The sequence below is a fragment of the Nerophis lumbriciformis genome, linkage group LG31, assembly GCF_033978685.3.
Source record: "Nerophis lumbriciformis linkage group LG31, RoL_Nlum_v2.1, whole genome shotgun sequence".
In the NCBI taxonomy this organism is placed as follows: Eukaryota; Metazoa; Chordata; class Actinopteri; order Syngnathiformes; family Syngnathidae; genus Nerophis; species Nerophis lumbriciformis.
Window position 1 is genome coordinate 1,905,001 of NC_084578.2, and position 15,000 is coordinate 1,920,000.

Consider the following 15,000-nt stretch of genomic DNA (forward strand, 5'->3'; position numbering starts at 1 on the left):
AGAAGAAGAAGCACTTCCTCTTCTACGGGGAAAAAAGATGGCGGCTGTTTACCGTAGTTGCGAGACCGAAACTTTATGAAAATGAATCTTAATATTAATCCATATATAAAGCGCACCGGGTTATAAGCCGCACTGTCAGCTTTTGAGTAAATTTGTGGTTTTTTAGGTGCGGCTAATAGTGCGGAAAATACGGTATTCAGAAGTATTTGTGAAAACATTTTTTATTAAATAACATTTTAACATTTGTGAATCGTTTATTGAATTGAACGTATTTAATTTTTATACTTAAATATATATATTTTTTTTTTTAATGTTTAGAAATTGTTTGTTGTTTGCAGAAAACTGTTAGAATAATGTCCTTTACTTAAATTTGGAAGAAAATCATTTTTTTGACTTGTGAATCGCCTTTATAATGAACCAAAAATAATGTTATATGTGTGAATCGTTAATTTAATTACCGTATTTTCGGCACCATAAGGCGCCCTGGGTTATAAGCCGCGCCTTCAATGAACGGCATATTTCAAAACTTTGTCCACCTATAAGCCGCCCCGTGTTATAAGCCGCATCTAACTGCGCTAAAGGAATGTCAAAAAAACAGTCAGATAGGTCAGTCAAACTTTAATAATATATTAAAAACCAGCGTTCTAACAACTCTGTTCACTCCCAAAATGTACGCAAATGTGCAATCACAAACATACGTATATCAACATGGACAGAGCTGCGTGAAAAAAGCCACCCGGCCTCTTCGCGTAAACTTAAACTTACCTTAACCACTCGCTCATCTTTTCTTCATCCATCCCTTCGAGTTAGCTTTTATGATGACGCCGGCTGGAAAGGTCTCTTTTGGCAAGGTCTTCCTTTTGAATATCACCATGGGTGGAAGTTTCTGGCCATTAGCATGGCAAGCTAGAACCACAGTGAAGGATGACTTCTCATTCCCTGTGGTGCGAATATTCACCGTACGTGCTCCCGTTGTATCCACAGTGCGGTTCACAGGAATATCAGTTGCTGTGAAATAGTAATCCGTGTGCGGATGGAGAGATTGCGTCTTTTCATGAACCGGATACCTGTCGCTTAGTAGGAGCCATTTTGTGGTCTTTACAGATGTAAACACACAAAGGAAATGAAACGTACGGTGATATCCGCGCGCTTTTTCTTCTTCTACGCGGGCGGGTGGTTGCTTACAGTAGAAGAAGAAGCGCTTCCTGTTCTATGGGGGCGGGTGCTTACCTTGGCGGTTGCTTGCGTAGAAGAAGAAGCGCTTCCTGTTCTACCGGGAAAAAAGATGGCGGCTGTTTACCGAAGTTGCGAGACCGAAACTTTATGAAAATGAATCTTAATATTAATCCATATATAAAGCGCACCGGGTTATAAGGCGCACTGTCAGCTTTTGAGAAAAAATTTTAGGTGCGCCTTATAGTGCGGAAAATACGGTAAGTACAATTATTTTGATATTTGTGGAACGTTTTTGTAATTTACAAAAAAAAAAAGTATATTTATGAATCGTTAATTAAATACAATTATTTTTTATATTTTTGAATCGTTAATTTAACTGAAATTGTTTTATATTTGAATCATTTTTTTAAATTGGAAAAAAAAGTTTTTATATTTATCAATCAATCAATCAATCAATCAATGTTTATTTATATAGCCCTAAATCACAAGTGTCTCAAAGGGCTGCACAAGCCACAACGACATCCTTGGTACAGAGCCCACATAAGGGCAAGGAAAAACTCACCCCAGTGGGACATCGATGTGAATGACTATGAGAAACCTTGGAGAGGACCGCATATGTGAGTAACCCCCCCCCCCCCCCCCCCAGGGGAGACCGAATGCAATGGATGTCGAGTGGGTCTGACATAATATTGTGAAAGTCCAGTCCATAGTGGATTCATAAATAGTTTTTCATTTGCAGAAAACAGTTTTTATACTTGGGAATCGTTTCCATAACTAAAAAAAACCCAACACTTAAATCCTTTTTTAAAATGGAAACAAATATTTGTGTTGGTGGTGTTTGTCCTGCAGGTTCCTGCGCTGCTCCCCGCTGGACGAGTACAAGGTGTGGAAGGCGCAGGTGGACAACGGCTCCAAGCGGGGCCGGGACAGACTCAACATCCTGACCAGGACTCTGCTCCTGCGCCGCACCAAGGACCAGCGGGACTCGTCCGGCAACCCCCTGGTGGCGCTTCCTGCTCGGACCTGCATGGTGCACCGCCTCAAACTGTCCGCGGACGAGCAGGCGGTCTACGACGTGGTCTTTGACCGATCCAGGTGAGAAGAACGACTTTGATACCAACAGGCAAGAAGTACATGGACCAAATGATAACGGAAGTGTGGTATCTCTGGAGGCAGGGCTCGCCCTATGGCAAAATAAAAGCTGCCACACCTTTCAAAAAAAGGAGGGTTTTAATGTGAAATCAAATTAAAATTGTATATTATATGAATAAAATATATAAATATAGACTATTATTCACCTGCTATTGACCAGTGATGCGTCGGAATGGCACTTATTGATATTGATTACGTGTCTATCGCAACATATATTGATACTGTTACCTGATTGGCTTATATTATATTTAATTAATTAATTATATTTCTAACGTTATAACCAGGGATGATGTTTGATGAGAAATTATCGAGTTCGAGCCCATTATCGAATCCTCTTATCGAAACGATTCCTTATCGATTCTCTTATCGAATCCAGATAGGTTGTTGCATATGAAAAAAACACAATATTTGGTTTAACAAAAGCTCACTTTTATTTTATAAGAAAAAATAAAAAATAAATCTTGACTGTTACCCCCCTAAAAAAATAAAATAAAGAAATATTGACTGTTGTTACCCAAAGTATATTAACTGGGATTTTTCAGAAAAACAAATATATACAGTAACACAAAAACAACCTCTCTCTGTGATCACTATAGGTGTATAAATAATAATGTAGTGTTAAATAAAATCAGTCCCTTGGGCACAAAACTGAAAATAATACAGCTCTCCAAAAAGTGCACTTCTGCTGCTATTGGAACATACTAACTACACACACTATGACACTAAGAACACCACAGTCATCAATCAACAATTCTTCTTCCATAAAATTATTTCAATGGTGGAAATACACGACTCCTCAAAACATCTATTGAAACAGTGCACAAAAATTGTTGTCAATAAACATCTTAGTATCACATTTAACCACTTTCCACCTTAATATTGAGTTACGTTAACAAGTTAAACAGTTTACTTACAGACTTATCTTTTCCAAGGCTTGTAAGAGCTAACACAACTTGTCTACTTCTCAATTGTCTCATGAACTGAACAGACGTCGCCAACCCGGAAGTGCCCAAACTAATGACGCGTAGTATTTTCATATCGCCACAAGGTGTCAGTAAGAGTCTACAATCAAATGGGCGTAGCATTGCCGCCCCACAGGGCATTTCCTGTGGGACGGGATTTGTTCCCAGGGATTCGAATAAAGAACCAACTCAATATTGGGAACCGGTTCTCAAAAAAGGGATTAGAGTCCATGGAATCGGTTCTTTTCTTATCGAACAACCGGGAGAACCGGTTTCGAACATGATCCCTAGTTATAACGTTAAGAATATATTTCTTAACTGCGAGAGATAATTTAGGAGTAAAAGACGCTAACATAAAATCTGCTAAGTGAGCAGAATGATCTTATTAGACAGAAAATAAGCAAATATCAGCCTTATTTGAGATATTTCATCTTACGGTACTTAGATTTCAGTGTTTGCAGTAGAGATGCGCGGTTTGCGGACACAACCGCGGAGTCCGCGGCTCGGGCGGATGAAATTAAAAAAAATAAGATTTTATCCGCGCGTGGGTCGGGTCGGGCGGATTAATTAGATATTTATTTTTATTTTTTTTTATTTTATTTTTTTTGCGGGTGGCAGTTAAACCAATTGGGAAATATATATACATAGTTAAATGTTGTTACCCACATACGAAAAACGAGCAGGCACCTGCTGCATATGCCACAACAGAAGAAAAAAAAAAAAAAGAGCGGAGAAGCGACGCCTCGCCGGGGTCCGGGACCGAGGCCCCTTCCCCCGAGAGGGCCCCACCGGGAGCCGTAGCTGAGGCGATCCGCGAGAAGGGCCCGACGCACGTCCAGGGTCACCACCGCGCCCACCGCACCGACACCCCGCCTCGTCCGCCTTCGCCGCGGCCGGCGTCACGCGCAGCAGGTAAGCAGCTTACCTGCCCGCCACCCCCGTGGCCGGGGGCTCGTAACATGGGTCACTCCGCGCGCTCCGCCCGCGCAGCTTACCTGCCCGCCACCCCTGTTGCCGGGGGCGCGTAACAGGGGTCACTCCGCGCGCAGTGCGCTCACGAAAGGGGTGGGGCTCACCCTGGTTGATATAGAGAGCAGGACGGTGGCCATGGAAGTCGGAACCCGCTAAGGAGTGTGTAACAACCCACCTGCCGAATCAACTAGCCCTGAAAATGGATGGCGCTGGAGCGTCGGGCCCATACCCGGCCGTCGCCGGCAGCGAGACGCGCTTGGAGGTGCGCTCAGCGCGGCTCCCATATGATTGCGCACTGGTGTGCGTCTGGGTCGTGACAGCGTGGCACGCGAATGTCTGTGCTGCATTGGATCAGTCTCCTTTCTTTAACAGGCAAAAGCTTTATAACCTCACCATACCTGCCAACTTTTGAAATCAGAAAAACCTAGTAGCCAGGGTCCAAGGGCCGCAGGCCCCGGTAGGTCCAGGACAAAGTCCTGGTGGAGGGTTCAGGGCTTCGCCCCCCGACGCAAAATGATTATTAGCATTCAGACAGGTTAAAATGTTGCTAAAACCATCACTTTTCTATCAGTCACAGTGACTTTTCAAAACAAAAATATTACAGCAAAAATCATATGGGTTGATTGACATGTTTATTCTGTAAGCTAACTTCAATAGTTTGAAATTATTTTGACAGTTAATGCCAGTTATCCTGTCAACCTTTCACAAGACTTCAATTTGTTCATTGAAAGTATAAACAGTATAAACACTTTTTACAGTAAACAAATGGTAAAACAGTACTAAACAATTCCATTAAAAAAAAAATTGGTGTCATTATTAACTTTCTGTCCAAGCTTGTATAATCTACTGCCTTGTTCAATATTCTGTGCCTAAAATTCACATTTCTATCACAATTATCATACTGTAAACATGGTAAGCTAACTTCATTAAAATTAATAGTCCTGTCAATAGCATGGAATTACAATTCAAATGTAGTTTTTTTGTAAGCCTTTCAAAAGAATTCAAAATATGAAAAATTAATGAAAATTAATTGAAGCCATCAGACACTTGAAAAGTGGCACATCACATCTCTAATGTAATCATTTGAACTTTTCAACAGAAATAGCACTGCAAAAATATTAAGAACATACTTCTGTATTTTGGTAGTTATGCTGTCAACATTTAACAAGATTTCTTCAACTTGGACTTGAAAGCATAAATAGTATAAACACTTTTAACAGTATGTCGTGCTGTGAAATACAGCCGACAGGATTGCGCACCAAACACGAAGCAAGGCCAAAGCGCATGCATGGTGCAGGAGAACAAAGGACTTCTTTCATTTAAGGTTTGTGATAAACCATCAAACTCATTCGTTAAAAGGACTCTATAGTAATATAAAGCGAATTTTTCTGGACATTATCATGCAAGAAAAGTTTATTTTTGGGACCGCGATCACCGCGTAATGATTTTTAAAGGTTGCATTAAAAAACATTTAACTGTCCCATGTGATCAGCCAGTGCGATTGGAAGTCCATGCTCAATTATTGCCTCCGTAAATAAAACTTCGGCATTTATCACATCCAAAGAATCTGTTTGGGCGACGAAAAACGTTGAAAGTTTTCCACTTGTATCGCTAGCAACGGCATTAGACTTGTGTTTTTTTGTCCCAACGTGGTCTTTTACATCGCTAATTCCTCCGTGTCCGATCGAAAAATCTTGTCTGCACAAGGTGCAATTCGCGTAGTTTTCACCCTTTTTTTTTTTTTAAATTAATATTAGATATATAACAACGGGCGGGTGCGGGCGGATGGCAGGCGGGTGCAGTTCTGATCAAACGTTACATCGGGTGGATGGCGGATGGTTGACGACTTTCTGACGCGGTTGCGGATGAAATAAATTGCCTATCCGCGCATCTCTAGTTTGCAGTGTATGGTGACCCCTAGTGGTGTGTGTTGGTAGGTCCACCCTGCAGAACTACCTGAAGAGGCATGAAGGGAGCGACGTGAAGACCGGAGGCAGCAGCGGCGCGTCAAACCCCTTCGACAAAGGTGCCACCTCAGCGTTCCTCACACAGGAAGTCACATGGTGTGCTCCGGTAGGGCGGGACACACCTTTCCAGGGATTCCACTTGGTCCATGTCGGTCATTACATGAGGTTAAAATCAAGTCATGTGATCACATGGTATTATGAGTGCATTAATTACATGAGGTTAAAATCAAGTCATGTGATCACATGGTGTTATGAGTGCATTAATTACATGAGGTTAAAATCAAGTTGTGTTTCTGACAATCTGCAGACGACTAATCCAAAATAGAAGTCATCACTTTGGTCACAATGTTGTTGTTTTGAAGTGAGGAAAACTTGTGAGTAAAACTGCTCATGTTTCCTTTAGTGGCCAAAGACTTTGGTCTGTCCCAGTCCCACCTGGACCACCTGGACCACCTGGACCCCTCCACTTCCCAGCAGCCTCAGCAGGCGTCCAGCACCGTACACATCCTGTCCCTCCTGCTGCGTCTGCGCCAATGCTGCTGCCACCTGTCACTGCTCAAAAAGGTACTTGCTCCTTCTCCCACCTGTGCATCCTTGTCCTTCTCTCACCTGTGCATCCTTGTCCTTCTCCCACCTGTGCATCCTTGTCCTTCTCTCACCTGTGCATCCTTGTCCTTCTCCCACCTGTGCATCCTTGTCCTTCTCCCACCTGTGCATCCTTGTCCTTCTCTCACCTGTGCATCCTTGTCCTTCTCTCACCTGTGCATCCTTGTCCTTCTCTCACCTGTGCATCCTTGTCCTTCTCTCACCTGTGCATCCTTGTCCTTCTCTCACCTGTGCATCCTTGTCCTTCTCCCACCTGTGCATCCTTGTCCTTCTCTCACCTGTGCATCCTTGTCCTTCTCTCACCTGTGCATCCTTGTCCTTCTCTCACCTGTGCATCCTTGTCCTTCTCCCACCTGTGCATCCTTGTCCTTCTCTCACCTGTGCATCCTTGTCCTTCTCCCACCTGTGCATCCTTGTCCTTCTCTCACCTGTGCATCCTTGTCCTTCTCTCACCTGTGCATCCTTGTCCTTCTCTCACCTGTGCATCCTTGTCAGGACCAGACCCGTACCTGCCTTCATGTCTCAGTCTTCACTTAAAGCAGCTAGTAGGGCTCTCCATATCCATTTATGTGTGTGATATCATGTGCGATACAAGCAGTCCTGCAGTGTCTTTACTTGTGTGCGATACGAGCAGTCCTGCGGCGTGTTTACTTGTGTGTGATATCATGTGCGATACGAGCAGCCCTGCGGCGTGTTTACTTGTGTGGGATATCATGTGCAATACAAGCAGTCCTGCGCGATACAAGCAGTCCTGCAGCGTGTTTACTTGTGTGGGATATCATGTGCAATACAAGCAGTCCTGCGCGTGTTTACTTGTGTGGGATATCATGTGCAATACAAGCAGTCCTGCGCGATACAAGCAGTCCTGGAGCGTGTTTACTTGTGTGTGATATAATGTGCGATATGAGCAGTCCTGAGGCGTACTTACTTGTGTGATATCATGTGCGATACGAGCAGTCCTGCAGTCTCCTTACTTGTGTGCGATATCATGTACGATACAAGCAGTCCTGCATAGTTTTTACTTGCTTGATATCATGTGCAATACGAGCAGTCCTGCGGCGTGTTTACCTGTGTGTGATATCATGTGCGATACGAGCAGTCCTGTGGCGTGTTTACTTGTGTGGGATATCATGTGCAATACAAGCAGTCCTGCGCGATACAAGCAGTCCTGCAGCGTGTTTACTTGTGTGTGATATCATGTGCAATACAAGCAGTCCTGCAGGGTGTTTACTTGTGTGTGATATAATGTGCGATATGAGCAGTCCTGCGGCGTACTTACTTGTGTGATATCATGTGCGATACGAGCAGTCCTGCAGTCTCCTTGCTTGTGTGCGATATCATGTACGATACAAGCAGTCTTGCATAGTTTTTACTTGTTTGATATCATGTGCGATACGAGCAGTCCTGTGGCGTGTTTACTTGTGTGGGATATCATGTGCAATACAAGCAGTCCTGCGCGATACAAGCAGTCCTGCAGCGTGTTTACTTGTGTGTGATATCATGTGCAATACAAGCAGTCCTGCAGGGTGTTTACTTGTGTGTGATATAATGTGCGATATGAGCAGTCCTGAGGCGTACTTACTTGTGTGATATCATGTGCGATACGAGCAGTCCTGCAGTGTCCTTACTTGTGTGCGATATCATGTACGATACAAGCAGTCCTGCATAGTTTTTACTTGTTTGATATCATGTGCAATACGAGCAGTCCTGCGGCGTGTTTACCTGTGTGTGATATCATGTGCGATACGAGAAGTCCTGCGGCGTGTTTACTTGTGTGTGATATCATGTGCAATACAAGCTGTCCTGCGTGATACAAGCAGTCCTGCAGGGTGTTTACTTGTGTGTGATATAATGTGCGATATGAGCAGTCCTGCGGCGTACTTACTTGTGTGATATCATGTGCGATACGAGCAGTCCTGCAGTCTCCTTACTTGTGTGCGATATCATGTACGATACAAGCAGTCCTGCATAGTTTTTACTTGTTTGATATCATGTGCAATACGAGCAGCCCTGCAGCGTGTTTACTTGTGTGTGATATAATGTGCGATACGAGCAGTCCTGCGGCGTACTTACTTGTGTGATATCATGTGCGATACGAGCAGTCCTGCAGTGTCCTTACTTGTGTGCGATATCATGTGCGATACAAGCAGTCCTGCAGAGTTTTTACTTGTTTGATATCATGTGCAATACGAGCAGTCCTGCGGCGTGTTTACCTGTGTGTGATATCATGTGCGATACGAGCAGTCCTGTGGCGTGTTTACTTGTGTGTGATATCAATGTGCGATACGAGCAGTCCTGAGGCGTGTTTACCTGTGTGTGATATCATGTGCGATACGAGCAGTCCTGTGGCGTGTTTACTTGTGTGTGATATAATGTGCGATACGAGCAGTCCTTCGGCGTGTTTACTTGTGTGTGTGTGATATCATGTGCGATACAAGCAGAGTGTTTACTGGTACAAAGATGACAGACAGTTAACATCTAAATGTCCTACAATAAGCGCACGATTTGTTGTATTTGACTAAAGTCATGAACAAAAGGTAAACATGCTAGGCTATAGGCTAGTAGGAGCTAGCAGCTACACAACAGCTAAGCACACAAGCTAGACATAGGTAATAATCATTGAACAGCAAAACTTGACATTAGTCAATATAAACAAGTATCAAATAATTATAGTTACATATTACTTACACATACAAAGTCTCCGAGGCGTGTTAGCAGTAACAAACGTGTCCGCAACATTCAGTTTACTGCTTCATGAGCTTACCTTCATGAATTATTGGAGCCAATAACCAGGTGTTGGCAAAAAACAATTCCCACTACACTTCAACTTAAAGACTCCTCCCCCAGACTCTGGACTCGTCGGAGCTGGAAGGCGACGGCATCGTCTTGTCTCTGGAGGAGCAGCTCAACGCGCTCTCGCTCTCCTCCGGGCCCTCGCCGCCAGACGCCGCCAAAGACACGGTGGCCCTGAACGGCACGCGTTTCGCCTCGCAGCTGTTTGAGGACCAGACCGTGAGCACCAAGGTGAGCAACCGGGTCTGGAGGGGAGTCTCCTTCCTCTTTGTCCGCCTTCTTCTGCCCCAGTTTTCATCCCGTTGGAAGCGTTCCGGTATCAAACCGTCCTGCTGGATCTGGACATGTCAGCTAGGTTTTTATTTAATTTGATTTAGTTTTTCATTTTTTTATTCAACTTCAATTCATATTTAATGTAATTATATTTTACTTTATTTGTATTATATATAGGCAGCACGGTGGAAGAGGGGTTAGTGCGTCTGCCTCACAATACGAAGGTCCTGAGTAGTTTTGGGTTCAATCCCGGGCTCGGGATCTTTCTGTGTGGAGTTTGCATGTTCTCCTTGTGACTGCGTGGGTTCCCCCCGGGTTCTCCGGCTTCCTCCCACCTCCAAAGACATGCACCTGGGGATAGGCCCCTCCCACCTCCAAAGACATGCACCTGGGGATAGGCCCCTCCCACCTCCAAAGACATGCACCTGGGGATAGGCCCCTCCCACCTCCAAAGACATGCACCTGGGGATAAGTTGATTGGCAACACTAAATGGTCCCTAGTGTGTGAATGTGAGTGTGAATGTTGTCTGTCTATCTGTGTTGGCCCTGTGATGAGGTGGCGACTTGTCCAGGGTGTACCCCGCCTTCCGCCCGATTGTAGCTGAGATAGGCTCCAGCGCCCCCCGTGACCCCAAAAGGGAATAAGCGGTAGAAAATGGATGGATGGATGGATGGGTATTATATATATAAAAAAAATTTAAATTTAATTTCAATTAATTTTTTATTATATTTTTAATTTAATTTTGGTTATTTCATTTCACTTATTTTGTATTTAATTATATTTAATTTATATTATATTTTTATTTTCATTTCAATTCATTTTTATTTTATTTTATTATAAATAAATAAATGTATTATCATTTATTTTATTATATTTTAATTAAATTAAATTTTGTTTATTTTTTATTTCATTTAAATTATTTATTTGTTACTTAATTTTTATTTTATATATATATTTTTATTTTTATTTTTTTTTTCAATTCATTTTTTATTTAATTATATTTTACTTTATTTTTATTATATATATATATATATTTTATTTTATTTCAATTCATTTTTTATTTGATCATATTTTACTTTATTTTTATTATATATATATATTTTTTTTTCAATACATTTTTTATTTAATTATCTTTTACTTTATTTTATTATATATATATATATATATATTAGGGCTGCAACTAACAACTAATTTGATAATCGATTAATCTGTCGATCATTACTTCGATTAATCGATCAATAATCGGATAAAAGAGACAAACTACATTTCTATCCTTTCCAGTATTTTATTGAAAAAAACAGCATACTGGCACCATACTTTTTTTGATTATTGTTTCTCAGCTGTTTGTAAATGTTTATAAAATAAAAAAATAAAATAAGTAGCCTCTGCGCATGCGCATAGCATAGATCCAACGAAACGATGACTAAATTAATCGCTAACTATTTTTATAATCGATTAGTTATTGCAGCCCTAATATATATATATATATATATATTTATTTTCCATTTTCAATTCATTTTTTTATTTTATTATATTTATTTTATTTTATTTTTCCCATTTCAATTCATTTTTTTTATTTTATTATATTTTATTTTATTATTATTTTTGCACATATTGCATCTACAGCATTCACGCGCATCTTTTTTTAAATTGCATCTTCCAGTTCGAACATGTTTTTTTCCTTTCAATACAGATTTCTGCCATCGTTTCTGAGCTGGAGGCAATCCGAGGGAAGGAGGACAATCAGAAAAGGTCATTATTTGGCTTTTCTCTATTTAAACGCTCAGAACAATACTTAAAGTTTCTTTTGTCAAAAAAAGTATATTTGTATTTGTTTATTTGAAGGACAATGTGCAGTTCCATTAAGAAGATGGCTGCACCAGATTTAGCACCATGCTCATTTCCATCTGGAGTCCTTTTATGGTGCATCTAACATCCACAATTAAATGACACAAGATTGAAAATACACAACAATATTGAAACGATAAACAAATACATAGAGGGTATGTGAGTTACAAATCAAGTTACAGTATTTTAGCAATAAATCTTGGTTAGAAGAGACTCTTTGAGCACATTGAACAGTACAAATAATCAAGTTGGTTACAATGATATCACTTTTTCATCCTTAAATCAATGTATGCACAAAAAAACCCTCTTAAGGCCCAAGTTGTTTGTTTACATGCTTTTTTTTTTCTCTCTTTGCTATTTGGGCTTATTGGACCCTAATTAGAATAAAAACTAAAAATCATCTTTTGATATGATGTCCTTAGTCCATAAGTACACAAACGTGTACTTCATGTTTAGTGACATGCTAATTCTTATTTTTACACTTTTTTTCCCTCCAAATTCCATTGTATGTTATACTCTTCTGACACCACCAGATGGCAGTATAAGTGTCCACATAAGTGGCCATAAGACCCCAATGCAGTAGTGTACACAATTTTGGAAATAAGAGCTAAAAGGTGCTGTCCACGCATGTGGCCATTAAGGTTTTTAATCCAAATCATGCAGTCAGTCTCCTTGGAGTCCAAAAAAGGCAGATGTGTTGATCTATCACCACCGTAGTAAGCCAACAGGGTGGAAGTGTCAAGCGTCAGAATGATGTTTTTGTTGCAGCGTGATCGTGTCCCAGTGGACCAGCATGCTCCACATCATGGCCGCCCGCCTGCGCCTCATGGGCCTGCGCTACACCGTCATCGACGGGACCGTCAACCCCGAGCGGCGGATGGACCGGGTGGAGGACTTCAACACCAACCCCCGAGGAGCACAGGTGCCCGCGTTTTGTGTCTCTGACGTGGGACGGCGCCAGAACTGATGAACTTTCCCCTCCAAGGTGATGCTGCTGTCCCTCTGCGCCGGGGGCGTCGGCCTCAACCTGGTGGGCGGGAACCACCTCTTCCTCATGGACATGCACTGGTGAGTCCGACTGTCTGCTGAGACCATCAAATACTGAAGGACGTAATCCTTTGCTGACCTGGACTGGTGAGCCTGAAAACCAGAGCGGTTTAACCGTGAAATGGTCTGAACCTAAAAGATGGGGAAGTGTACGTAAACCTACCACCAATGTAGAAATTATCAATCAAATTACAATATTTGACTCAAATTGCCCCCCAAAAAAGGATTTGTTCTTTTGCTGGTTTCCAGGATTGGAAGCTCATTATTGGGTTGAGAATGCTGGCATGTGTGTGTTGTCAACCCCGCCAAACAGTCTAGTTGCCAAAGTTATGTCCATATTTGCTCCTTAAAGGGAACGACTCGGCCATCGAAGATGACACGTGTTTACCCAGAATTCTATGCTGCAACAGTACTATGTTTTCAGCTCGTTTGGGGGATAAAGCAGCATTTTCATTTCAGTGAAATATGTTAGTAATGTATACATACATACATGTATGTATACATATATACACACTAATACAAATATACATATATATATGTGTATATATGTATGTATGTGTGTGTATATATGTATGTATGTGTGGGGAAAAAAAATCACAAGACTATTTCATCTCTACAGGCCTGTTTCATGAGGGGTGGTACCCTCAATCATCAGGAGATTTTAATGGGAGCATTCGCATACCATGGTTTATATAGGGCACAGAGTGGGTGGGTACAGGCTGGCGTAGGGGCGTGGTGATTGGCTCATGTGTTACCTAGGAGGTGTTTCCGTCTGTGGCGGCATGCTGTTACAATTTCGCTGCGCTTGTTGAGGGATGACAGGTCTGGACGGTAAATAATAAACAGTTTCTCTTTCAAGCATAGGTTGCATCTTTTATTACCACTATTGTAAGGTGTGCTGGATGCAAGAATTTGCCATGTTATTGAATATTCAACATTATTGTCTTTGAGGTCCCAAATGTGTTTGCTGAGTTCTGTGGTATTCCGCAGGTTTTGGTTCCTGAAAGAAGCCTTGTGATTGTTCCATCTGGTTTTGAATTCTCCCTCGGTTAATCCTACATATGTGTCGGATGTGTTAATGTCCTTGCGTATTACCTTAGATTGGTAGACAACTGATGTTTGTAAGCACCCCCCGTTGAGAGGGCAATCGGGTTTCTTTCGACAGTTACAGCCTTTGTTGGTTTTGGAGTCGCTCTGTCTGGGGGCCGACGGCTCATTTGCAATTGTTTTGTTGTGGTTTGAGATGATTTGTCGTATATTGTTCATGCAGCTGTAGCTCAATTTAATGTTGTTCTTGTTGAATACTTTTCTTAGGGTGTTGTCTTTGGGAAAGTGTTTGTCAATCAGAGTGAGGAATTTGTGTCCAATGTTAGTTGAGACGTTTTTGCTGTATGGGGGGTTGTACCAGATGATGTTGTTTCGTTTTCTGTTCTTTTTTGGTTGGTTTCCTGGCGTGGGTTCATAGGTGAGGGTGAAATTGTATCCGCTTTCATCAAGGGCTTTTTGGTACGGGGGGGTTGCTTGGTCAAATTCAGCTTTGCTAGATGACAGCATCGATAGCCTTTTATTAATTCCGGTAGGTATTCTTTTCGTGGTGGTGGGTGGGTGGTTGCATTTGGGAAGCCTGTAGTTGATTTATTATGTAATTGTTATATTTTTATTAACATGTGATAGCAGGGACCCTGCCATTCAAAACTAGGCTGCTGCATTACTAATGATTAATGTAACTATAGCTGAAAAAATGGTACAATAGCAATAGGAGAGACTATTCATCCCTGAACACCATGGAGTTCATGTAGGCTTTATGATGCACTTACATTATTATATCAACTATCAGAGACAGAAACTCTTCATTTAACATAATGTCCTTTTTTGCTGCTTCAACACAGCTCAATCAACACAGAAAAAGGTAACGTGAAATAACAGACAGACGGGGCTTTGCTGTCCATAACACACACACACACCGCAAAATGAGCTAATGTTACGCTAAGTTTTTATTTTTTTATTTTATAAACCTTTACTTATAAACTGCAACATTTACAAACAGCTGAGAAACAATAATCAAAAAAAAGTATGGTGCCAGTATGCTGTTTTTTTCAATAAAATACTGGAAAGGATAGAAATGTAGTTTGTCTCTTTTATCCGATTATTGATCGATTAATCGATCATCAAATTAGTTGTTAGTTGCAGCCCTAATATATAT

The 15,000-nt window shown here is 41.6% G+C and overlaps 1 protein-coding gene across 2 annotated transcripts in view; it reads left to right on the forward strand.

The window, feature by feature from the left end:
• ttf2 (transcription termination factor, RNA polymerase II) overlaps positions 1-15,000 on the forward strand; it is a 42,056-nt gene that overhangs the window by 22,854 nt on the left and 4,202 nt on the right. For both annotated transcript variants that reach the window (XM_061926113.1, XM_061926114.1), the window contains exons 14-20: positions 2,026-2,271; positions 6,200-6,288; positions 6,633-6,793; positions 9,683-9,859; positions 11,596-11,654; positions 12,519-12,672; positions 12,736-12,818. In XM_061926113.1, coding sequence (XP_061782097.1) covers positions 2,026-2,271; positions 6,200-6,288; positions 6,633-6,793; positions 9,683-9,859; positions 11,596-11,654; positions 12,519-12,672; positions 12,736-12,818 — 969 coding nt within the window. The remainder of the gene's footprint in view (positions 1-2,025; positions 2,272-6,199; positions 6,289-6,632; positions 6,794-9,682; positions 9,860-11,595; positions 11,655-12,518; positions 12,673-12,735; positions 12,819-15,000) is intronic.